This window comes from Notolepis coatsorum (genome assembly GCF_963971535.1).
Source record: "Notolepis coatsorum genome assembly, chromosome: 13".
Classification (NCBI taxonomy): Eukaryota; Metazoa; Chordata; class Actinopteri; order Aulopiformes; family Paralepididae; genus Notolepis; species Notolepis coatsorum.
In genome coordinates, this window is record NC_140177.1 from 5,008,242 (window position 1) to 5,035,787 (window position 27,546).

The 27,546-nt window shown below is 44.4% G+C and overlaps 1 protein-coding gene across 2 annotated transcripts in view; it reads right to left on the reverse strand.

Moving 5' to 3' along the window:
- Nucleotides 1-377: 377 nt before the first annotated feature.
- The window catches only part of LOC311239226 (4-galactosyl-N-acetylglucosaminide 3-alpha-L-fucosyltransferase 9-like), a 69,467-nt gene continuing 42,298 nt past the window's right edge, over nucleotides 378-27,546 (reverse strand). Inside the window, exons 1-3 of one of the 2 annotated variants that reach the window (XM_084327521.1) lie at nucleotides 8,801-8,863; nucleotides 6,915-7,091; nucleotides 378-1,671 (exon numbers count right to left, since the gene is read on the reverse strand). In XM_084327521.1, the coding sequence (XP_084183647.1) occupies nucleotides 548-1,663 (1,116 nt within the window). In that variant the 5' untranslated portion in view covers nucleotides 1,664-1,671; nucleotides 6,915-7,091; nucleotides 8,801-8,863 and the 3' untranslated portion in view covers nucleotides 378-547. Of the gene's footprint in view, nucleotides 1,672-6,914; nucleotides 7,092-8,800; nucleotides 8,864-27,546 lie in introns of those variants that run through there. The other variant, XM_084327522.1, reaches the window with a different exon arrangement.

The following is a 27,546-nucleotide window of genomic DNA, read 5'->3' on the forward strand; positions in this document are numbered from 1 at the left end:
TGGCCAGGATAATTTTGTTTGGTAAAATCTCTAATAATAATGTATGGTTCCTTTTTACCTGTTGTTGCAGCTGGGGCTTTAATTAGTGGTGCACCACCAAGGGGGCTTTAATTAGTGGTGCACCACCTAGGTGCACATGGTTGCGTGATTTTTTTACGTAGTTTATGTTTGCGAAGACGCTCTCTGATTGGTTTAGCGCCGAAGGGTCTCTACCGCATATTCAACAACAATTGATATGTTGTTCCCTAACCCTAACCTTAACTTTAACCCTAACCCTAACCTTAACTTTAACCCTAACCCTAACCTTAACCCTAACCTCACTCAAAAGGGCACTTAAGCGCGCGTTTTTCGACCGTGAGTCCGCCAGTGCCTCTAACCAGTTTGTCATTTCTTTATTCCAACACCACACATGTATTTGCTTTATCCCAAAAAATACAACTAAATATTAGTATTTTAAACTTTGTGATTGATAATGGATCATTCATTGTGATTAATAAAAAATCCATTAACCTGTTAAGATAAAAAAATATATATATGGATTGAGGCTTTAACCAAAGAACCATTTGTAAAGATCAGGAACGGTTCTGTAATTCTTGACTCTACCAACATATTCACAAGCAGAACAGATTGCATGTGTGAATTCTTGATTCTGACCAATAAGGTGAGGCCTGGCAAAAAGGTACCTCCTCCACCGAAAGTAGCGCATATAGGCCTCAGCATCCTTGTCCAACCGCAGCAGAAAGTCAGCCAGTTTCTTAGCATCAGAGAAGTCATTTACATGTATGAAGGCGTCACTTGGAACAAAGTCCTCATAGTTCTGTCGCCGTGGGCCCAATGCTACTGGCACGGTACCGACTGCTAAAGGCCCGTTGAGCGTTTCTGTGATGCCATCTCTCTCAGTGGAATTCTCAAAAGCAAGGTAGAATTTGCAGCTACTAATAGTTTGAAAGTAGTCCTTGTCCTCCACAGAACTAGAAAAGGCACTGCCGAAGACGTCCACCTTGATGTGTTTCACAAGTTCCCTGTAGTATTCGTATCTGGGTCCGGTTCCGTTCCGGGGGTCGTCGTCACCCACGATCCAGCAAAGCAGTCGTTCCTTCTTGGGTAGCGCAAAATCCATCACAGGCTGCTTTCTGGCTTTTATTCGCCAGCGCACCTTTATATCTGCGTCCTGCCTGTAGCTCAGGGTCAAATTGAAAAGGCTCTGAATGCCAGGTATTTTACGTGTGTTTGACGGTATGTCCATGTTTAACCAGATCCACCTCTGAGACTCAGGTCTGCGCGATGTGGGCAGGTTGGATAGGTCATCTTTTATAGCCCCGTGAAAGAGTAATACTCCGTCAGCCTGGGAGTACAGAGACCTATCGTCTGTGAGGCGACAGCCGTCCATCTTCAAAAGCCTCTTGCAGTCTCTGAAATCAAACCGTCTGTCGTTGGGCCAGAACCACAACAGAACAACAGGCTTGACGCCGGGTCGTTTTGCATCTTTTCCCATTGAACCGTTCTTAGAACCCCTCGCTATCTGGCCCGAGCGAGCAGGGGGAGGATGGCACGGTGGAAAAGGTGATGACTTATAGTACATAAAAAACAGAGTCAGAAATCCTGCCAGGCTGAGAAGCGCTGCGAGGACGAGACGTCCAGGACTGAGAGGAGCGGGAGACATGCCGAGTCCTGCAAAGAAACAACAGTCCCTTATTGCACAGATAATACAGTACAGTATCTACCTGAAATATAACAATTTCTAAATTAATACAATTCAAAAACCTGTATTATATTAACTCATTGGCCGCCAATCACGAGTATACTCGTTATTGGCCGCCAAACGCTTGACCGCCAATAACGAGTATACTCGTTATTAGATCGTTTGATCTTTTTCCTTTGATCCCCGTTCTACACACTCGGCCGGAGCTCTCTGAATCATTGTGGCACAGCTACATATACGTTGGAATTGCAATGCCGATCGAATCTCACTAGGTGGCAGTGATAGAAAGGCAACGGGATAGTCAATGAATGCACCGGACTATCGAGGCTCGCTCTGTGGTGGGAGGAGCTCTTCCGAAGCGATCGCTAGAAGATCTGATCGCCTCAAAACCTATAGTGTCCCGTAAACACGTGTAATTACATATAAGCGAGTAATCGCGATCGCCGATGGGATCATTGGAATTATTCTTTTTGGATTACCTTCTGGCTAAGGTAAGGTATGTCTATTTTCCCAAACGTGAAACATGTTTATGTAACGATCACAGTGGCTTACTTTACCGGTCATAAACGAGGCTTTTTCTAACGAACTGATTTTCGGGGTAAGACTACCTCCTCCTTGATGATACATGTTATATACCTTTTATTTGGGAGTATTTGGGGTTTCAGGGAATCAACCAGAACGATTCGTGATCTATGGAAAAAGACTGGATTATCTTGGAAATGCGCGATGTTTAGCGTGTAATAAACTACAAACTACAGTGTGTAGAAACAAGTAGTGTCTGTCAAATGAGCCACACCATTGTCTCCACAGCTATAATACAGAACACACTGCAAACATCGTGAAACACAGAACGCAGAAAGGACCATTTTAATCTGGCCTGAAGTGGCAGAGATACGGAAAGCGTATGGCGATGAATGAGTTAATGTAATCACAATACAATAATAATACATTCAATTGATATAGCGCTTTCCTAGGTACCCAAAGTCACTTTACACACACACACACACACACACACACACACACACACACACACACACACACACACACACACACACACACACACACACACACACACACACACACACACACACACACACACACACACACACAATAAAATAATTGAATAAAGACAGAATAGAGTAACCGGCAAAGAAATATCAACAATAAAATGTAAAAGATTGTAAAGCTTGAGTCTTGAGATGGAAGGAGGATGATGATTAGGTGAAAGTGAGATAGAAGAGGCGGGTCTTGAGGGCCTGTTTGAAGGAGGTGGATGTGTGGATATGTTGGCTATTGAACGTTTATATGTAGATTGATTGATTGACCACCCTGCCTATGGACATTAAGGGGGCTAGCTCATAAAATATTTTCAAAAGCTAAAAACGTACCTCTTTACCATAGACTTTTAATGCACTCTGCTACTTAGATTATTGTACTGTCTATTTTGATGTCTATTTTATACTAATTTTATGTCTACACTTTATGCATTGCTTTTATTTAGTCAATTCTCTGCTGATTTTGTGTAAATCTGATGCTCATTTTATGCTTTTTATGTCTATTTAATGTCCATTTATGTCTACATTACTGTTGTGAAGCTTGTATGAAAGGTTTGATTAAAAAAGAAAGGAGCTATACAAATTAAAAAAAAAAAATCTTCTTTTTTTTTGCTTTTATCCCGGCCCTTTTTTGAGGGCACTCCATCCACCCCCCTCTTCGGGGGACAACTTTATTATTTATTATACGTTTTAACTATTTACAGTACAAAATTAAATAAAAAGTGTAGTAAAATAAGAAAAATATTAAAAGAATATATTTCATTGCCCTCTCGGAGGGGGGGGAACTCAGACTAGACATTGACAAACAAATTACAACTAAGGACAATGAAGGACAACAATGAATACACATGACAAGGGAAAGGGGGGGGGGCAGAGAGGGGAGTAAGTAAAGTAGCGGGTGAGGAGGGGGATTGAGAGAAGGGTGGGTTATGGAGTGGATGGCTCACAGGTCAATCTCCTATGATTAGGAGCCTAGATTATCCACAAGCAATTCCCAGATGTTATTAAATTGTGAGACTTCGATGTGATCCACGGTTGAGATTGTTTCCTGTGATATGTAATTTGAGAGAAGGCCCACCCATTGCCCAGTATTCACATTTTTTCTTGTCTTCCAGTTTAAGAGGATAGTTTTCTTGGCAACAGCTAGAGAAACGAGTAGGGGTTTGGTGTTCTGGACTAATAAATTGATAGCAGTAGTATCCCCAAGTAGGCAGAGGGAGGGGGAGAGAGGAATGCTGCAGCTCATGACCCGGGATAGTGTATTGATGACGGAATTCCAGAAGTCTTGAACAGGTGGGCAGAGCCAGGTGGCATGGAAATAGTTGTCTGGGGTGTTGAGGGTGCAATGGGAGCATACATCTGTGCTTGCAAATCCCATTTGAAACATCCTGTGCTGTGTGATATGTACTCTGTGTAACACCTTATATTGTATTAATTGAAAGTTAGTGTTGTTAGTCATTGTGAATGTGTTGGTGCAAATTTGTTCCCAGGATACGGCATTGGGAGAGAAAGCCAAGTCCTGTTCCCATTTTGTGAAGGGGAGATGGAATGTAGTGTCTGCGCTTGCCAGTATTTTGTATATTTTTGAAAATATTTTCTTCTGTGATGTTATTTTATTCATTGCTAATATAATTGGAGATGGTTCAAGATCATTCTGTGTAGTGTTAATTTTTTATTTCAAAATTGATTTCAGCTGTAGAAATTGGAAGTGTTGGGGCGCCCCAGTGGCGAACCCGGGTTCGACTCCCGAACCCGTCGTTATTTGCCGAATGTCTTCCCCCCACTCTGTCTCCCATTCCTCATCTGTCTCTCCCTACTGGACTGCCCAGTAGAAATAAAGCGATAAAAAAAAAAAAAACGCCAAAAAATAAATCTTAAAAAAAAAGAAAAAAATTGAAAGTGTTGGTCTATCCCAATGCCGTATCCTTCAGTCAAATCTTGTGTCAAAAAAGTGATTAGGCTGTTGTCTGTGAAGATGTGGTGAAGATGAGTAATGCCTTTTTGTTTCCAAGCTGGGAAGTATATGGGTGATTTGCCGAGTTGAAAGTCAGGGTTGTGCCAGATTGGTGTGTATTTACAGGGGGTTCGTGTGTTACCAGTGATTTTGTTGGCTTTCCACCAGGCTGTCAGAGTTGTGGAAATGACTGTATTCTTTTGTAGATGTATATTAATTGGTTGGCCAGATAATAGTTGAGAAAGTTAGGTGCTTCAAGTCCTCCTTGGTTTTTGTTTTTTTGAAGGGTGGTTAACTTAATTCTTGCTTTTTTATTCTTCCAGTAAAACTTAGTAATGGTGGAGTTCAGGGAGTTGAACCAATTGGTGGTAGGCTAGGTTGGGATCATAGTGAATAGATCATTTATTTTTGGGAGAATTGACATTTTGACTGTTGATATTCTACCTATTAGTGAGAGTGGTAAATTTAGCCATCTTTTGTCGTCTTCTATTGTTTTTAACAGTGGGATGAAATTTAGTTGAAATAACTCTGACAGTCTGGGTGAAATGTTGATTCCTAGATATCTGATATTCCCTGAGGGGAAGAGGAAGGATGGGCTCTGAGCTGCAGGACTCCTATCACCCCCCCACAATGGCAAGATGATTGACTTCGACCAATTTATAGCGTAGTCTGATATTTTAGAGAAGGAGTCTATGAGTTTGGTAGTTGCTTGTAGTGAATTGGTTGGTTCCTGTAGGTATAACAACACATCGTCTGCATAGAGGCTGATCTTATGGTGAGTATTGTGTGTAATGATTCCTTTGATATCATCATTTTGTCTGATTGCTGCTGCGAGAGGTTCAATAAAAAGGGCAAAAAGAGAGGGGGAGAGTGGACATCCCTGCCTGGTTCCCCTGTGAAGTGTGAAGCTTTGTGATGTTAGTCCGTTAGTAGTAACATTTATTATATTATTATTATTATTATTATTATTATTATTATTATTATTATTATTATTATTATTATTATTATTATTATTATTATTATTATTATTATTATTATTATTATTATTATTATTATTATTATTATTATTATTATTATTATTATTATTATTATTATTATTATTATTATTATTATTATTATTATTAATATAATAATAATATATATATTTTTTACCAGATCGACATTGTAAATAAGATACCTGTTCTTAATGTTTTATCTGGCTAAATAAAGGTTAAATAAAAATAAATAAAATTATTATATTATTAATTATATATTATGAACATTCAGACCACAGTCACCTCATCTGCCATTTCAGTTCCAGCTCTGTGGACAGGAATGGCGAGGAGGGGGGGGGGGGGGGTGAAGGGGGTGTTTCCCCCCCTTGGTAATTTTTTTTGTGAAATCAGTTGTGCAATAGTCACTTTTGGTGAGTTGTTTCTATACAATTCAGTTATATGACATTTAGGTATGACACAGGACTACACAAGCATTTTTAGTATAGAAATGTGTCAACAGACTAAAGCAGGGAACCACAATATTTTGCATACGAATTATGCAGAATGTAATATCATAGCTGTCTATTACTTTTCTTGCAATTGAGCCAATTTTCCTTAGGTACGGTTTTGAGGTGTGTGTTCAACAGAATGTAGTATCAAAAACACATTCACAAAAAGTATGGGTTACTGAATGCTGAACTGCACTGTTATAATCACTAAGCCAGACCTTACCTGTGTCCCTGTATCACTTGTCTCTGCTGCCCTTTGATTAAAAAACGTCCCTATGTCCATTTTCCTTTTTTTTGGGGCATATTTCAGTTAGTCACAGTAAAAGTCACCTAGTAAAAGTGAGATAATTGACAATATCAAAACATGCTAGGGCTGTACCGAATAGTTCGAAGCTTCGTTCATAATGTTGACATTCGAATTCTAAATCAACATAAAAAAAAATGTAATAAAAAAGAAATATTATTTTTAAATTTTTATTATTATTATTTTTTAATTTTTATTTGGCGAGTGCCATACCTTGCCATACCAGAACGACGCCCCTGGTTTAGTTTAGTTTAGTTTATTCGGATCCCCATTAGCCATTGCCATAGGCTATTACTGGGGTCCACACAAATCAATACAATACAATAAAATCAATACAATACAATAAAACAATACAATACACCTCAATAACACATACAAATATTATATAATAAAATATCTAAGTTCACCAATCACACCTGTTACGGTTGCGGTGCAGGTAAGCAATTGTGAGTCCAGTAGAGGAGGAAATAATACGAGTCGGAGAATCCAGGGAAAGACGGCGGGCGTCAACTTGAGAGCGAGGTAGACACATGAGAATAATCAAGAGCGAGAAGGTCAGCAGAATCTCCAGCTCCTTCTACACGACACACGGCCTGAAGCATCGACAGGGGCAGAGAGAAACAACAATGAATATATAGTCAAACCCCAAACATTCCAATGCGTCAATTAGTGACAGGTAAATGACAGCACAGTGACAGCAACCGGTGGTGACAGAACAGGGGTCAGGGAGCGACACATCCGGAATGGGGAGTGACCAACAGTGAGTGCAGACAGGTATCTGTCATTCTGGTAACTCCAGAATGACAGTGGGGTTCCTAAGACCAGAACCCCGAACGTTACACATACCCATCTACTCAATCATGTTTCAAGGCATATATGTTCACTTAAAGTACAATACAACTCAATACAACATACAAATATATTAAAAATCTACATTCACCAATCACATACCCATCTTCTCAATCACCCACTATGTTTACTTAACTGACGGTATACCATTCTTTCTTATATGATTTTTAAGGTGTTTTTTTAAATGTCTGTTTTTCTAGTTAATGCAGGTCATGAATTACATCACAGTCCTTTTCATTGCATTTGTTCTTGGCATCTTTACAGTACATCTTTCCATTGACACATGCCTGGTGGAGTAACTGTGACTGTTGATTGTGAATTGCATCTCGTCATATAGACAAGTGGCTCGGGAGGTAGAGCAGTCGTCTGGCAATCCGGAGGTTCCCGGTTCGATTCCCGCTCCTCCTGGGCAGCGTGTCGATGTGTCCTTGAGCAAGACACTTAACCCCTAATTGCTCCTGATGAGCAGGTTGGCACCTCGCGTGGTTGCCTCCGCCGTCGGTGTGTGAATGGGTCAAATGTGAGTAACAAATTGTAAAGTGCTTTAGATAAAAGCGCTATATAAAAAAGCAGCCATTTACCATTTACAAGCAGGTTTTTTGTTCTTATATATATTTCTAAAAAACATTATAAAGGGTGGGACACACCCAGTTGTTTCTGGCTATTTTAGATGGTAATGAATAATCACTAAACCTATAATGGTATACTTTCCAGGTGGTAGTGAATACTCAAAGTATAAAGTACATATTTGAATTGTAAGTATATCGACGATAATAGTCATGTTGTTCGAAGGAGAGTCTTGTAAATTGTAATAAACCGTCTTACATGTACATTTTTCGAGAGGCACACATTTGAGAGGCAAAGCAATCTCAAAGTAATACAAATGTAATCCAACGTTAGAGTAATGCAATCGATTATGTTTCTAGTAGGTAATCACTAACAGAATACATTTTTAAAAGTAACCTACTCAACCTTGTAAGTACCTAGAAACTACTGAATAACTATATGATTTACAAAGCGAAGGACTAATAATTACAAATTAAATATATATTGTTATTATAACTGATAACCTTTTAGAATTGGAGGTAAGCAGGTAAAATATGGGGATTTGAGAGGGGATTAATAAAGGAACACTTGACCTGACTTAAAGAGGACTTTGATGAACTAGAAGCCATTCTACAGAATGTTTAATTATTAATCAACACTTTGTTAACATATAGTTCATTCCAAGGTTCCAAGGTTCATTCCGAGTTCCAAGGTACTTAATCATTATTATAACCCTAAACTAAAGTAAAGTCTGACCTGTTACATGCTATAATTGACAGTGTTGCATACATATTGTAAAAAATCTGAAATAGCATACATATCCATTCAAATGAAGATAATTAAAAGGAATAACCATATTTCAAGTATTGGCAAGAATGATACATGAAAATCAGTGCCAACTGCTCACCAGATGAGAATAAATGTCCTTTCAGCCGTTAAGTAAAAAAAATTAAAAAAATTAAAAAAAAATTAATCACAGGTTGTCGCTTTGAAACAAATGTGCAATACATCCAAGTAGCTCCCTCTGGTACCGTAGTTCACTCCACTCACTCCTGCTCACACTTGATTATGCAGGCGAATGATTATGAGGAATAACGTGACTAACAAGACTGGCAAGAATCAAGATGCACCTTCATCAAACAGTCTGCCCCTGGGCTGTGTGAAGAAGAGACATGGCTTAGGAAAACAAACGCGAGGAAGCCATTGTGGTGACAGCGTGCTGCTTCTGCTACAGAGCATGTTAGAGGGGGAGCAAGGACGTGCACAGGACTTTAGAGGGGCAGGTGCTCAAAGGCTGAAAAGGGCACTATACCTGTGTGTGTTTTAAGGGCCCTTTTCGGGCGGGGGCCCCCCTTTTTTTTTTTATCCACTTTTTCTCCCATTTTTCCATATTTTCTCCCATCCCAATTTCGTATCATCCAATTCAACCCTCCCCTGTCACGAACGCTGTTTCTTGCCTCCCACAAGCCGGCTGCAATGTGGACTAAGTCATACATAGCACAAGTCCCCTCCGGTACTTGAGGTAACAGCAGTCGCATCTTTTCACCTGCGCAGCTCGATCTCTCAGTGTCGAGGAGTGACGCGTGGGAGGCTCACGCTGCCCCCGACACTTCCTGATTCTACTGCGCAGGCGCACCAACCGACCTGTAGGAGTCGCTTGTTCACAACGTTCGATCCCCACCCTTCAGTTTTCCCTCCCCGTAATACGGCCAATGTGTATTACTGCGGACGACCAGCCAAACTGAAAACAATGTGGAGAGCTGGATTCGAACACGCGAATCCTAGCGTCTCCACACTGGTGGCGAGTGCCTTGCCCACTACACCACCTAGCCGCCCGGGCAAGGGCCCCCTTTTTATGCTTTTTGGGGGGGGTTTTGGTGATCAAATATTGAATATTGAACTATGATAATCAGTGCAGGAGCTCACTTATCCTTGAAAGACACTTTTATCACTGACTTAAAAGGCCCATGCATCTCCATAAACGTTCAGGGGGGAGGGAATAAGTGCTTACCCTACAGACCCCAAGAAGTGCTGTATATTCTGTATTGTTTAATATAAATGCATTTTTTTATTCCAATCCCGATTTGTATTTGAGATTCCCAAATCCCATCGGACTTGACTTCTTCGTGTCCCTCAGTGAGTGTAATACCAGCATTCAACTGTATGCGCCACAGCGGTTTCTATCATCATCATCATCATCACCACCCACGCTATGCATAACATATATAGGTCTGCGGAGAGGCACGCTGAGGAGGCCGTGCAAACTGCAATGGAATATGGGGCATCTCTCTCTCTTTACCTAATATTTGTATTCTATCCTGACACTTTTCAGTTGGAAGGGCAGTCTATATGCGTAACGGTTAAAAGAAATTAAATAAAAAACGTTTTTTTCTTTTCAAAAAGGGAATTTTTTTTATGAGGCTCAAAAAGGCAGGTGCTCAAGCACCCCTTGGGCTCTATGTGTGCACGTGCCTGTACAGATATATATCATGGCATTTATGACAATACATGACATACAGGTATACAGGGCAGTATGTGTTGCTGTGTAGAAGTTGAAATATCACAGCTCTAGACTCTTGCTTTGTACAACAAAATAAGAGCTTTTTTTCTGAAGTGCTAGTTGCAGGAATAGGTTTATTATTATTACCATCACCAACAACTTCCCAATAAGTGTTAAGGATTGCAAAATTATTTTGAAAATACACTACCAACTAGACTGAACATAATATGGCACCAACCTCGACCAGAATGAAGTATTTCGTTTTTTAAATCATCACCATCCGATTCTACACCATTAGTGTTGTGGAAAGGTTTCATAAGCAGACGTGTTGCACAATATGAACATTATATTATAATTGCACCGTTGAGAACCACGGTCTTGTACTCCTAAACATTTTTTAGATGGTATTACAAGACAATTACATTTCTCCTGCCCACCATGGAACAACAACGGCGTCTATATCATTGCAACGAAATCATCGAATACAATATCACATTTAGGCCACAACGCCCAACAAGCGCCGCGTTGATCCTGCAGTTCTTAATCATTATTATTGTTCCCTTCTGCACTGAAGTGTTCTCCCGTGTCGTGCTTAGCGGGTTAGGAGGCCAGCCTTTGTCGCCCGACACGTCAGACCCTCAACGGAACAATCCTCTACAATCTGGAGTTCCGTCGATCCAAACTTGAACCTCCTCTATATCAAACGGGAGACCGATAGCGACATAGACATATTATATTAGACCCTACGTGTGAATCTAACCTATCGAGGGGCTCAATGGACAACCCACCTTAACCCGGGGGTATGTCTGTACCAATACCTGATACCTACACTGGCACACTGTCACCAGGCCCAGTTAGGCCGTCCACACCCCAGATCTTGGGAAACCCGAGAGGAGTTGGGCTGTCGTCTCGCCATTGGGCTCGTCATAATGTGGGCGATAAGGTTATTGTAGGGATATCCAATACTCTGGCAGGGAGAGAGAGACGTTTCTGGGTTAAGATGCTTCTCAGATTAGAGACTTGATTGATTGATTGATTGATTGATTGATTGATTGAAAAACTTTATTAACAGATTGAAGAATGGGTACAGTACAGTACGGCTCAATACATACAATTGTTAAGGGGATGCAGACCAGAGAAAGACTTTCGTCTTGTTTACACCAGGGTCCCCCATCTTCAATTCATCAGGACATATATGACATGACATACAGATAGACAGTACTGCTACATCTATACATTTATGACATACCAGATTTGCAAATACAGTACTGTTTGTGATACAAAAATAGTCCAGAAAAGAGAGTATATACATTTGACGTAAAAAACTGAGCTAAAACCAGGCCCTTGTGAAGGCCTAACTTAACGCAGGGTATATCAGTATTGGATGTAGTCATAGCAATTTAGAGAAAACAAAAACAAAAATGAAATGAAAACCCAACATCCTCCATCTAAAAGAGCCAGGGGGTCACCTTTGAGTCTCTATACAGTTGTCCATTTATGTACAGTTTATCGACTGACAAAGCCACTCTCTGCACGTGCCTGAGGGGGAGAGAGAAACTGACAAGGTACACACATTCATTTTCATTCAGTCTTTTCATCTGGAAGGATCGTTTGAGAGCAAGCTCTCATTTACAACGACGGCGTGAAATACAACACATGATACATACAAAGAAAGAAAACAATATAAATCAATCAATTAAACATTTAAAATAATTAAAAAACAACTGCAGACTGCGGTGACGCCCTGTGACGCTCCACCGCTTTACCAGACGACATGTTTGCATAGCAGCACTAGACAAGCAGGTGCTGAAAGATAACGTGACGACGACACATCAATAGAACAGCTTTTGGAGTCATGATGGCGGCCGTTTACCAAAGAGAAGTGGGCTCACGCCGCCTCCATCTTGATAAAGAGAAGTGCGGGCTCACGCCGCCTCCATCTTGATAAAGAGAAGTGCGGGCTCACGCCGCCTCCATCTTGATAAAGAGAAGTGCGGGCTCACGCCGCCTCCATCTTGATAAAGAGAAGTGCGGGCTCACGCCGCCTCCATCTTGATAAAGAGAAGTGCGGGCTCACGCCGCCTCCATCTTGATAAAGAGAAGTGCGGGCTCACGCCGCCTCCATCTTGATAAAGAGAAGTGCGGGCTCACGCCGCCTCCATCTTGATAAAGAGAAGTGCGGGCTCACGCCGCCTCCATCTTGATAAAGAGAAGTGCGGGCTCACGCCGCCTCCATCTTGATAAAGAGAAGTGCGGGCTCACGCCGCCTCCATCTTGATAAGGGAGACTACTCTGCCTTATCAAGAACAAGATCAGATGGAGTCATGCGTATCTAAGAATCTGACAGACATGGACAGGGGCGTAATTATGGGGGGGGGGGGGGGCACGGGGGACATGTCCCCTGCATGGTTTCAGAAGGCAGTTATTGTCCCCACACTTTTTTACCGTTCAAAACAATGTTACACACGATAATAAGCGGTGACGTGAGGCGGCACTAGGACCACACGGAAAGCGGCTGCTTGTTCCATCTCTGAGCCCAGCTGGTCTCTGACGACCTGAGTCATTGTCATGCAAAGACAGGCAGCCAGGTGAGCACCCGGCGAGGGACGAGTCGCATTTTTGTGTGCACGTGCCAAGTACCGACCTGGCCGCCTGTATTTGCATAACAACAGCCCATGTCGTCAGGTGTGCTCAAATACATAGCACCCCTCCCCTCAAAGCTTGGTGTGAACGATGGTCTCTGTGTGATTGCCATGAAATGCTTGGTGTCTGTGAAATATCTGTCTATGATACAGTAAAAATACAGTTGTATTTAAAAGCCTCTAGGCTGTTGTTTTATACATACAGTATGTTGTCTACTTGACCCTCTCTCTCTCTCTCACACACAACGCAGTACGCACGTTCCGAGACTCGCATAGCGTTATGACTTGTCATAAGTTAATTGTATAGAAACGACACACCGGCGCGGCCGGGTGGCGCAGCGGACACTGCAAGAGACACCGGGTTCGGCTTGGGCCGGCCGTCATACTAACTCAATTGGCAGAGTTAGCGGGTGGGAAGTCGAAGGGTGGTAGTCTGGTCGTTGTGAACAGCGACTCCTACAGGTCGGTTGGGGGATGCCTGCACAGCAAAGTCAGGAAAAATGGCGGGGGCAGTGTGAGCCTCCTACACGTTACTCCTCGCCAAATGAGAGTCCGCGCTGCCTTGGTTGAATAACGACATCTGTGAGCTCAGGCGTAAGTGTTGCAAAACAGAGAGGCAATGGAAATCTTCTAACCTCCAAGTATACATCGTCTCCATGTCAAAGAGCTGATAATTATGTGAATTTAACAATCTAATTAAGAGTGCCGGGGGGCTACTTATTTCTCTAACCTTATCTCCCCCAGTAAGCACAACCCCAGAGTGTTATTTAAGACAATAAACTCAATTGTCAGCTCCCCCCCCTCCCCTCTGTACCCGTGTGTTGAAATGATGATTGTAACAGTTTTTTCTTTAGTTTTTTGTAAACAAGGTGGCTGATGTAAGGGGAAACATAATCCCTCCCTCCTCCCTCTCGGTCCAGTTACCCAATCCTCCTTGAGCAGTTTTTCGCCCGTCTCCCCGACAGACCTAACAGACACAGTGAGCTCAATGAAGTCCTCCTCCAAGCCCCCTAGATTCTTACCGACATCCATGCTCAAGGAGGATTTTAATTCTGTTGGCCCTGATTTAGTAACCCAGTAGTGCTCTCACCACTACACTAACCCAGTAGTGCTCTCACCACTACACTAACCCAGTAGTGCTCTCACCACTACACTAACACTAACACTAACCCAGTAGTGCTCTCACCACTACACTAACCCAGTAGTGCTCTCACCACTACACTAACCCAGTAGTGCTCTCACCACTACACTAACCCAGTAGTGCTCTCACCACTACACTAACCCAGTAGTGCTCTCACCACTACACTAACACTAACACTAACCCAGTAGTGCTCTCACCACCACACTAACCCAGTTGTGCTCTCACCACCACACTAACCCAGTAGTGCTCTCACCACCACACTAACCCGGTAGTGCTCTCACCACTACACTAACCTGGTAGTGCTCTCACCACAACACTAACCCAGTAGTGCTCTCACCACTACACTAACCCAGTAGTGCTCTCACCACCACACTAACCCAGTAGTGCTCTCACCACCACACTAACCCAGTAGTGCTCTCACCACTACACTAACACCAGTAGTGCTCTCACCACTACACTAACCCAGTAGTGCTCTCACCACTACACTAACACCAGTAGTGCTCTCACCACCACACTAACCCAGTAGTGCTCTCACCACCACACTAACCCAGTAGTGCTCTCACCACCACTACACTAACCCAGTAGTGCTCTCACCACTACACTAACCCAGTAGTGCTCTCACCACCACACTAACCCAGTAGTGCTCTCACCACTACACTAACCCAGTAGTGCTCTCACCACCACACTAACCCAGTAGTGCTCTCACCACTACACTAACCCAGTAGTGCTCTCACCACTACACTAACACCAGTAGTGCTCTCACCACCACACTAACCCAGTAGTGCTCTCACCACCACACTAACCCAGTAGTGCTCTCACCACTACACTAACACCAGTAGTGCTCTCACCACCACACTAACCCAGTAGTGCTCTCACCACCACACTAACCCAGTAGTGCTCTCACCACTACACTAACCCAGTAGTGCTCTCACCACTACACTAACCCAGTAGTGCTCTCACCACGACACTAACACTAACCCAGTAGTGCTCTCACCACTACACTAACCCAGTAGTGCTCTCACCACTACACTAACACTAACCCAGTAGTGCTCTCACCACTACACTAACCCAGTAGTGCTCTCACCACTACACTAACCCAGTAGTGCTCTCACCACGACACTAACACTAACCCAGTAGTGCTCTCACCACTACACTAACCCAGTAGTGCTCTCACCACCACACTAACCCAGTAGTGCTCTCACCACTACACTAACACCAGTAGTGCTCTCACCACTACACTAACCCAGTAGTGCTCTCACCACCACACTAACCCAGTAGTGCTCTCACCACGACACTAACCCAGTAGTGCTCTCACCACTACACTAACCCAGTAGTGCTCTCACCACCACACTAACCCAGTAGTGCTCTCACCACCACACTAACCCAGTTGTGCTCTCACCACTACACTAACCCAGTAGTGCTCTCACCACTACACTAACCCAGTAGTGCTCTCACCACCACACTAACCCAGTAGTGCTCTCACCACTACACTAACCCAGTAGTGCTCTCACCACCACACTAACCCTGTAGTGCTCTCACCACTACACTAACACCAGTAGTGCTCTCACCACTACACTAACCCACTAGTGCTCTCACCACTACACTAACCCAGTAGTGCTCTCACCACTACACTAACCCAGTAGTGCTCTCACCACCACACTAACCCAGTTGTGCTCTCACCACTACACTAACCCAGTAGTTCTCTCACCACTACACTAACCCAGTAGTGCTCTCACCACCACACTAACCCAGTTGTGCTCTCACCACTACACTAACCCAGTAGTGCTCTCACCACCACACTAACCCAGTAGTGCTCTCACCACCACACTAACCCAGTTGTGCTCTCACCACCACACTAACCCTGTTGTGCTCTCACCACCACACTAACCCAGTTGTGCTCTCACCACCACACTAACCCAGTAGTGCTCTCACCACCACACTAACCCAGTTGTGCTCTCACCACTACACTAACCCAGTAGTGCCTCTCACCACTACACTAACCCAGTAGTGCTCTCACCACTACACTAACCCAGTAGTGCCTCTCACCACTACACTAACCCAGTAGTGCTCTCACCACCACACTAACCCACTAGTGCTCTCACCACTACACTAACCCTGTAGTGCTCTCACCACTACACTAACCCAGTAGTGCTCTCACCACGACACTAACACCAGTAGTGCTCTCACCACTACACTAACCCAGTAGTGCTCTCACCACGACACTAACCCAGTAGTGCTCTCACCACCACACTAACCCAGTAGTGCTCTCACCACTACACTAACCCAGTAGTGCTCTCACCACTACACTAACCCAGTAGTGCTCTCACCACTACACTAACCTGGTAGTGCTCTCACCACTACACTAACCCAGTAGTGCTCTCACCACTACACTAACACCAGTAGTGCTCTCACCACTACACTAACACCAGTAGTGCTCTCACCACCACACTAACCCAGTAGTGCTCTCACCACTACACTAACCCAGTAGTGCTCTCACCACCACACTAACCCAGTAGTGCTCTCACCACAACACTAACCCTGTAGTGCTCTCACCACTACACTAACCCAGTAGTGCTCTCACCACGACACTAACCCAGTAGTGCTCTCACCACCACACTAACCCAGTAGTGCTCTCACCACCACACTAACCCACTAGTGCTCTCACCATGACACTAACACCAGTAGTGCTCTCACCACAACACCAACCCAGTAGTGCTCTCACCACTACACTAACCCACTAGTGCTCTCACCACTACACTAACCCACTAGTGCTCTCACCACTACACTAACCCACTAGTGCTCTCACCACCACACTAACCCACTAGTGCTCTCACCACCACACTAACCCACTAGTGCTCTCACCACTACACTAACCCACTAGTGCTCTCACCACCACACTAACCCAGTAGTGCTCTCACCACTACACTAACCCACTAGTGCTCTCACCACCACACTAACCCAGTAGTGCCCTCACCACTACACTAACCCACTAGTGCTCTCACCACCACACTAACCCAGTAGTGCTCTCACCACTACACTAACCCACTAGTGCTCTCACCACAACACTAACCCACTAGTGCTCTCACCACTACACTAACCCAGTAGTGCTCTCACCACGACACTAACCCAGTAGTGCTCTCACCACTACACTAACCCAGTAGTGCTCTCACCACCACACTAACCCAGTAGTGCTCTCACCACCACACTAACCCAGTAGTGCTCTCACCACCACACTAACCCACTAGTGCTCTCACCACAACACTAACCCACTAGTGCTCTCACCACTACACTAACCCAGTAGTGCTCTCACCACTACACTAACCCAGTAGTGCTCTCATCACTACACTAACCCAGTAGTGCTCTCACCACCACACTAACCCAGTAGTGCTCTCACCACGACACTAACCCACTAGTGCTCTCACCACCACACTAACCCAGTAGTGCTCTCACCACTACACTAACACCAGTAGTGCTCTCACCACCACTACACTAACCCAGTAGTGCTCTCACCACTACACTAACACCAGTAGTGCTCTCACCACTACACTAACCCAGTAGTGCTCTCACCACCACACTAACCCAGTAGTGCTCTCACCACCACACTAACCCAGTAGTGCTCTCACCACCACACTAACCCAGTAGTGCTCTCACCACCACACTAACCCAGTAGTGCTCTCACCACTACACTAACACCAGTAGTGCTCTCACCACTACACTAACACCAGTAGTGCTCTCACCACCACACTAACCCAGTAGTGCTCTCACCACCACACTAACCCAGTAGTGCTCTCACCACCACACTAACCCAGTAGTGCTCTCACCACTACACTAACCCAGTAGTGCTCTCACCACTACACTAACCCAGTAGTGCTCTCACCACTACACTAACCCAGTAGTGCTCTCACCACCACACTAACCCAGTAGTGCTCTCACCACTACACTAACCCAGTAGTGCTCTCACCACCACACTAACCCAGTAGTGCTCTCACCACTACACTAACCCAGTAGTGCTCTCACCACCACACTAACCCAGTAGTGCTCTCACCACTACACTAACCCAGTAGTGCTCTCACCACCACACTAACCCAGTAGTGCTCTCACCACTACACTAACCCAGTAGTGCTCTCACCACTACACTAACCCAGTAGTGCTCTCACCACTACACTAACCCTGTAGTGCTCTCACCACCACACTAACACCAGTAGTTCTCTCACCACTACACTAACCCAGTAGTGCCTCTCACCACCACACTAACCCAGTAGTGCTCTCACCACTACACTAACACCAGTAGTGCTCTCACCACTACACTAACCCAGTAGTGCTCTCACCACCACACTAACCCAGTAGTGCTCTCACCACTACACTAACACCAGTAGTGCTCTCACCACCACACTAACCCAGTAGTGCTCTCACCACCACACTAACCCAGTAGTGCTCTCACCACTACACTAACCCAGTAGTGCCTCTCACCATTTACATTTACATTTACATTTAGTCATTTAGCTGACGCTTTTATCCAAAGCGACTTACAAGTTCTGTGCGACAAGACAGCAAGAAGGGTATAACTCTATCAGCTGAGTAACAATGTTCATCAAAGTGTTGCGTGTTACAGTGTAGGTTAGTTTATTAGGACAAGTGCATGACATTAAGGTTAGTCGGGGTTATATATATATTTTTTTTTTTATCATTTCAGATAATGGTTGAAGAAGTGAGTCTTTAGTCGACGGCGAAAGATTGGACGGGATTCGGCTGTCCTAACTGGGATGGGTAGTTCATTCCACCATTGTGGGGCAAGGACTGAGAATAGGCGGCTTCTCTTTGATGACCCTCCGGGAGCTTGGATAGGAGTAGATCTGAGGCGGCCAGAAGACCACCACCACACTAACCCAGTAGTGCCTCTCACCACTACACTACACTAACCCAGTAGTGCTCTCACCACTACACTAACCCAGTAGTGCTCTCACCACTACACTAACCCAGTAGTGCTCTCACCACCACACTAACCCAGTAGTGCTCTCACCACGACACTAACCCAGTAGTGCTCTCACCACAACACTAACCCAGTAGTGCTCTCACCACCACACTAACCCACTAGTGCTCTCACCACCACTACACTAACCCAGTTGTGCTCTCACCACTACACTAACCCAGTAGTGCTCTCACCACTACACTAACCCAGTAGTGCTCTCACCACTACACTAACCCAGTAGTGCTCTCACCACTACACTAACCCAGTAGTGCTCTCACCACGACACTAACCCAGTAGTGCTCTCACCACCACACTAACCCAGTAGTGCTCTCACCACCACACTAACCCAGTAGTGCTCTCACCACCACACTAACCCAGTAGTGCTCTCACCACTACACTAACCCAGTAGTGCTCTCACCACTACACTAACCCAGTAGTGCTCTCACCACTACACTAACCCAGTAGTGCTCTCACCACCACACTAACCCAGTAGTGCTCTCACCACTACACTAACCCAGTAGTGCTCTCACCACAACACTAACCCAGTAGTGCTCTCACCACAACACTAACCCAGTAGTGCTCTCACCACTACACTAACCCAGTTGTGCGATAACAAAAATAATAATAAATACAGAGACACAAACCCCACAAAAGACATTTGTCAAGCTCTCATAAGTAACAGATGATTGTTTGTTTACATTTCCCTCAGTCCAGCGTCTTTTTTGTTCACCGCAATCTACCTTTTCTGACCATTCGCTTTGTTTGTTTGCGAAAGCTTGCGACAAAGCTAAGGTTTTGTCATAATCACGGCGAGAGCCTTCTTCACCCCTCCTCCTTCCACACCATCACGGCGAGAGCCTTCCTCACCCCTCCTCCTTCCACACCATCACGGCGAGAGCCTTCCTCACCCCTCCTCCTTCCACACCATCACGGCGAGAGCCTTCTTCACCCCTCTTCCTTCCACACCATCACGGCGAGAGCCTTCCTCACCCCTCCTCCTTCCACACCATCACGGCGAGAGCCTTCCTCACCCCTCCTCCTTCCACACAATCACGGCGAGAGCCTTCTTCACCCCTCCTCCTTCCACACCATCACAGCGAGAGCCTTCCTCACCCCTCCTCCTTCCACACCATCACCGCGAGAGCCTTCCTCACCCCTCGTCCTTCCGCACCCTTATATGGGCAGCATCCGGCCCCTGCGTTCCCACGCTGCCAGGGGGAGATCAATCAGCGCGGCTGTGAGGGATTCCCTCATCATCAAACCCCTACTTATAATAATAATAATGGATTCGATTTGTACCGCACTTTACATTCGTGAGAATCTCAGAGTGCTACAGGAGATATAGGCAAAAGTTAAATGAATAAAACAATTTAAAATGAATAAAAACAATTAAAAAGACTAACAACCAGTGAAATGGAAGAATCTAAGAGTAAAATAAAAATAAAAATAATAATAAAATCAATAGAAGCAAAAATAAAAGTAAAAGAAAATTCAGGCAAAAGCCTTGTTAAAAAGAAATGTTTTTAGGCCCCTTTTAAAAGCCTCGATGGATTGTGGTGCTCTCAGGTGGATGGGGAGAGCATTCCAAAGTCTGGGTGCGGCAGAGCAGAAGGCGCGATCGCCCATGGTGTGCAGCTTAGTCCTGGGGGCTTTGAGGAGGTAGGCTGTGCCGGAACGGAGGGAACGTGAGGGGGACTGGGGGGTGAGGAGTTCCTTGAGATAGGCAGGGGCACCACCGTGTACGCACTGGTGAGTGAGGAGGGACACCTTGTACTCAATCCTGTGTTCCACGGGGAGCCAGTGAAGGGATCTGAGGGTGGGGGTGATGTGATCATATTTGCGCACCCTCATCAGGATCCTAGCAGCGACATTCTGGATGGTTTGCAGTTTTTTAATGCTTTTACTAGGGATCCCGATGAGGAGTGCATTGCAATAGTACAGCCTGGAGGAAACAAAAGCGTGGACGAGTTTCTCGGAGTCTGCCAGGGTGAGTGAGGGGCGGAGTTTAGTGATGTTTCGGGGGTGAAAGAAAGAGGTCTTGCAGAGGTGTTTGATGTGTGTTTCATATGTGAGGTGGGGGTCCATTTTCACACCCAAGTTGGTGACAAGGGTGGAGAGGGGAATGTCCTGACCAGAGAAGGAGATGGTGGTGATGGTGGTTGACCGGACCTGGTGTGGGGTACCGATCAACATGGCTTGTGTTTTAGAACTGTTGACCTGGAGAAACCTATGGTTCATCCACGCCTTAGTCTTAGGCAAGCGGTCAGTGTGGGGGGTGATGAAGGTGTGATGATGGTGTGATCCGGATATATAGCTGGGTGTCGTCAGCGTAGCAGTGGAACGACACACCGTGCCGGCCGATGATGATGCGGCCGAGGGGGAGCATGTACAGGGTGAACAGCAGGGGGCCGAGGACGGATCCCTGGGGGACACCGCAGGTGACAGGGTGGTTGGAGGATGTTGCGCCTCCGAGGGAGACACACTCAGTCCGACCAGCCAAGAGGGACTGGAATAAGCCAAGGGCTAGGTCGCGGAGTCCGACATTTGAGTGGAGACAGTCCAATACTTACTTCAGCCCATGGATCCTGCTCTCCCTCGTCGCAGTGTTAACCTAACAACCTATAGGTACGACGACACACTCTAGCGAAATTGGGATGGGAGAAAAAGTGGATACAAAAAAAAATACTTCCGGTCGGGGGGTTTCAAAATAAAACACCGGAAAGGCGTTTATTTTGTACATTATCTAACGGTAAAACGAAGCTAAACTAACGTTACAACTATCCTAAAGTTTAAACTAACGAACTAACAAACGTAACAAACGAACTAAATATAACTATATTACACTATATACAAGAACACGAGCAAAAACAAACATAAACACGGCTATTATATGGGTTGTTATCAATGGGTTGGTTGAGAAGGGAAGTTTCATCTATCTAGGGTTTGATTGATTGATTGAAAACTTTATTAACAGATTGCAGAATGGGTACAGTACAGTACGGCTCAATACATACAATTGTTAAGGGGATGCAGACCAGAGAAAGTATTTTGTCTTGTTTACATCAGGGTCCCCCATTTTCAATTCATCATAACATTATATGACATGACATACAGATAGACAATACTGCTACATCTATACATTTATGACATACCAGATTTGCAAATACAGTACTGTTTGTGATACAAAAAGAGTCCATGAGAAGACGTAGAAACTGTACACTGGAGGAGGTTGGGTAGGTGGGGTGGGGTTGGGTGGGTGGGGCTGTACATTGGAGGTGGTTGGGTGGGTGGGGTTCCTTTACGAGGAGGACATTCCTGCTCGAGGAGTGCACCTGCTCGCATCTATTTGCACATTCCTGTTGTCACACCTGTCTGCTTGGTGTCTGCAATTAAAACCACCTAAAACGCTCCATTCTCTCTTCTCCTGTGTTCTGCTAATGGGCTCCGCCACTGCTGCTCTAACAGGTTTTAAATAGTTTGCAAATGTTTGCTGAATTTTGACGCACCTGGGAACAGTGTTTAAAACCCCCTCCTACTCCTACTCCTACTACTCCTACTACTCCTATTATTATTATTATTATTATTATTATTATTATTATTATTATTATTATTATTATTATTATTATTATTATTATTATTATTATTATTATTATTATTATTATTATTATTATTATTATTATTATTATTATTATTATTATTATTATTATTATTATTATTATTATTATTATTATTATTATTATTATTATTATTATTATTATTATTATTATTATTATTATTATTATTATTATTATTATTATTATTATTATTATTATTATTATTATTATTATGTAGTTGCACTTGAACTTGTTGAAATTAAACGTGAAGATGAAAAATGAATTTTGAAGCATTTCCTTACTTGGCATTAGAAAAATTAGAGCGTATGGCATGTAGACAAGCTTGTTGGCAATATAGAACAGCTGACAGATTAGAAATAGCATCTATTGTTCAAAAGTTATGAATTAATTAATGAAACTAGATCAGATAAAAAATTATTATAACCGTCGATTTACCGCATAGGGCGGCATAGGGACAAGCCCATGTAAAGATGGCGTCGTTCCGCCCTAACCTCATGCCCAAATGGGAGGAGATCGCCTCACAACAGGCTCTAGATCAGGGGTCTCAAACTCAATTTACCTGGGGGCCGCTGGAGGTAGAGTCTGGGTGAGGCTGGGCCACATCAAATATTCCACACAAAAAGGGTTTCAAGTATTTAAATTTTTTTTTATGGAAATGTATGGTTGAAACATGCAAACGTTCAAACGCACACACACTAATAAGCATTGGAGGCTTTTAACCAGGGCCAGACTGGGGAAATCATTCAGGCCAGGAAATATAGTGCGAAATATAGCCCCAGTCAGGCCACCAGGAGATTTCGTGTTACAAAGACTTCATTTCCTGCATTCTGGTGCAGGAATTGTTTTATTTGTACCCTTTAAATGCCAGTGTTTGTGATGACATGACTGCATGACATGACATGGGCCGCGAGTTTGAGGCCCCTGCTCTAGATGGCATCAAGGCCTAGTTAACGCCAGGAGAGTTTTAAGGTTAAACGAGGGTTCTGAAACTGGTCTCCACGGCTGCAGCTAGCTGCTACTCATGTCAACACAACAGCCATGTGCTGTTTATGGGCGTCAACAGAAACTTGAGAACAAAGGCCGGTGGCGGCTGGTAGCCAACGAAACCACTCAAAAACTGCCTTTTTTAAACAAAGGTTTAAAATATAAGATACTATAACTGTTAGCTGTTACAGTTAACATGTTCCTGTAAAGGTTTGGCATACCGTATACAGTATACGTTTTGCACTTTGCGCGCACGTCGCGGCACTTTGCGCTCGTCTACCGGGTCGAAGCTGCATTGTCCGAGGATCATCCACCGATGCACCATTCGAAAGTTGAATTTGCCGCCTTTTTCGATCGCCACCACCCTCAACCAGCTGTGTGCTTCGGGTCTCGAGTTACATGACAATATATCCGGCGAGCGCCATTCCAAAATGACAACGTCCGGTCATGACCATAGAACGGTCTAGAACTGACCAATCACCTCTGATGGCGAAAATGATTGATCACCATTGTGGTCAACGAGCGTCCTCTCCGAAAGAGACTGCGGTTGATAGTTTGGGAAGGTCGTGAAAGGTGATGAAGAAGAACGTTGTTGTGAGAATGAATTCAGAATGAATGGATCGTGGATCGCCATTTTGGATTTTCACACCGTTTTTTCCCCGGTACACGGTTTACAAAAACTTTTCTCAAGCACAATTTTTTTTTTTTTTTTTATCCACTTTTTCTCCCATTTTCTATATTTTCTCCCATCCCAATTTCGTATCATCCAATTCAACCCTCCCCTGTCACGAACGCTGTTTCTTGCCTCCCACAAGCCGGTTGCAATGTGGACTAAGTCATACATAGCACAAGTCCCCTCCGGTACTTGAGGTAACAGCAGTCGCATCTTTTCACCTGCGCAGCTCGATCTCTCAGTGGCGAGGAGTAACGCGTGGGAGGCTCACGCTGCCCCCGACACTTCCTGATTCTACTGAGCAGGCGCACCAACCGACCTGTAGGAGTCGCTGTCCACAACGCCCGATCCCCACCCATCAGTTTCCCACCCCCTAATACGGCCAATGTGTATTAGTACGGACGACCAGCTAAACTGAAAGCAAATGTGCCTTGCCCACTACGCTACGTAGCCGCCTTCAAGCACAAATCTTTTTATGGATTTTTATCAAATTTGTACCTGTACTACATAAGACTTCAGGCTATGGACCCGCTGTGTTCAAACCTCTGTTTCTCTAATACATTAGCACTCAAAGTGATTCTTCTTTATTGCTTTAGCAACTTCAGAATGTTACCTTTCAAAAGAGACTAGACTCACTCATGCATGTGCTAAGTATAAAGTATACAGCTAAGCTCTGCAAAAAAAGTATTTCAATATTCATTGAAAACAATATGATATTAAATTACACAATATTTGTATCAGAAAACACATGAAACGCATTTTGAAGTAGGTAGGGAGCAACGGGACAGTGCTCAACTCCTTATTGAACCCTACTATTCCCGTGCCTGCAAACACGCACACACACACACACACACACACACACACACACACACACACACACGCACACACACACACACACACACACACACACACACACGCACATGCACGCACACGCACATGCACACGTGCACACAATAATTACACAGAGTGTGTGTGATCACTCTTCTCTATGGGTACAGAAATTAGGTAATTAGGTGTAAAGTGGCATGGGGGGGGGGTCAGTAAAGACCCGTGTTCTCAGAGTGATCTATGTGACCTCTGACCTTCCGTGACCTATGCTGTCACTTCCTGTTTTGGACCTGCTGTCAAGAGCTGACAGGAAGGAAGTGCTGGCTAAGGGTTTACGTATAGAGATGAAAGAGGTGGGGGCTGACATTAACACACACACACACACACACACACACACACACACACACACACACACACACACACACACACACACACACACACACACACACACACACACACACACACACACACACACACACACACACACACACACACACACACACACACACACACACACACACACAGTACGAGTGATGTAACAGAAATGGGTAGAGCCAGAAGAGAGAGAGAGAGAGAGAGAAGAGAAGATGAGAGATTTCAGCCTAGAGAGAGAGAGAGAGAGAGAGAGAGAGGAGAGAGAGAGAGAGAGAGAGAGTGAGATCAGGAAGAATAGAGAAAAAGAAATAGAGAGAAAAGATGAAGAGGACAAGAAAGAAAGAGCCAGATGTAGAAAAAGAGAGAGAAAGAGAGAGAGGGATAAAGAGATAGGGAGAGAGAGAGAGATAAAGAAAGGGAGAGAGGGATAAAGAGAGAGAGAGAGATAATGAGAGAGAGAGAGAGAGAGAGAGAGAGAGAGAGAGATTATATGAAAAAAAATATTAAAAAAAAATAACCTTGCTGTCATGTCCTAATAAACTAACCTACACTGTAGCACTCAACACTTTGATGAACATTGTTACTCAGCTGATAGAGTTGTACCCTTCCTGATGACTTGTCGTACAGAACTTGTCAGTCGCTTTGGATAAAAGCGTCAGCTAAATGACTAAATGTAAATGTAAATGAGAGAGAGAGAGAGAGAGAGAGAGAGAGAGAGAGAGAGAGAGAGAGAGAGAGAGAGAGAGAGAGAGAGAACACAATGCTGAGTGTCTTAGAGGCTGCATTGATTTTAGAGGTGTTTGTCTCTGTCAGAACTGACACTAGGACCCTATCGACCCACTGGATAACCGCTCTCTGTAACGAGGTGGAGACCGACCACGTCGCCCCCTGAGCTGGATCCTTTTCAGGCAGCGGGTTGGATAAGACCGTGGTGTTTTCAGGTAGTGGTGTCTCTTCATCTCCTTTTTTTGTATCCACTTTTTCTCCTCCATTTTTCTATTTTTCTCCCATCCCAATTTAGCCGTGCCAATTCTCCCGTCCCCTGTCTTGATCGTTGCTCGCATGTGCCCCCTAGTGGCCCGTCGTAGGGAGGATAGAAACCCATCACATGTCCCCTCCGATATGGGAGGCAGCCAGTCACATCTTCTCACCTGCCAGCGCGGACTCTCATTTGGCGAGGTGTAACGTGTGGGAGGCTCACACTGCCCCCGCCATTTTCCTGTCTCTGCTGTGCAGGCGCCCTGACCGACCTGTAGGAGTCGCTGTTTACAACGACCAGATTACCACCCATCGACTCCCCACCCGCTAACTCTGCCAATTGAGTCAGTATGACGGCCGGCCTAATATCGACCGGCCCAATATCGGCCGATAATATCGGTAGGCCGATAATATCGGACATCCCTAACTAATATAAAACACTATCATATACTAATATGAAACACTATCATATACTAATATGAAACACTATCATAATACTAATATAAAATAAAATATCATATACTAATATAAAATAAAATATCATATACTAATATAAAACATTATCATATACTAATATAAAATAAAATATACTAATATAAAACACTAACATATTACCTATATAACCAAACCCTCTCCTAATCTCTCATCTCCTCACCTTTTCTCTCCTCACCTTTTCTTTCCTCTCCTCTCTTCTCCTCTCCTCTCCTCTCCTCTCCTCTCCTCTCCATTCCCTCACCTCCTCCCCTTCTCTCCATCCTCCCCTCCTCTCCTCTCCCATCTCCTCTCCTCTCCTCTCTCCTCACCTCCCCTCTCCTCCCCTCCTCTACTCTCCGCTCCTCTCCTCTCTCCATTCTTCTCCTCTCCTCTCCTCTCTCCTTCTTTCTTCTCCTCTCTTCACCTCTCCTCTCCTCACCTTTCATCTCCTCTCCCCTCTCCTCACCCCCCCTCC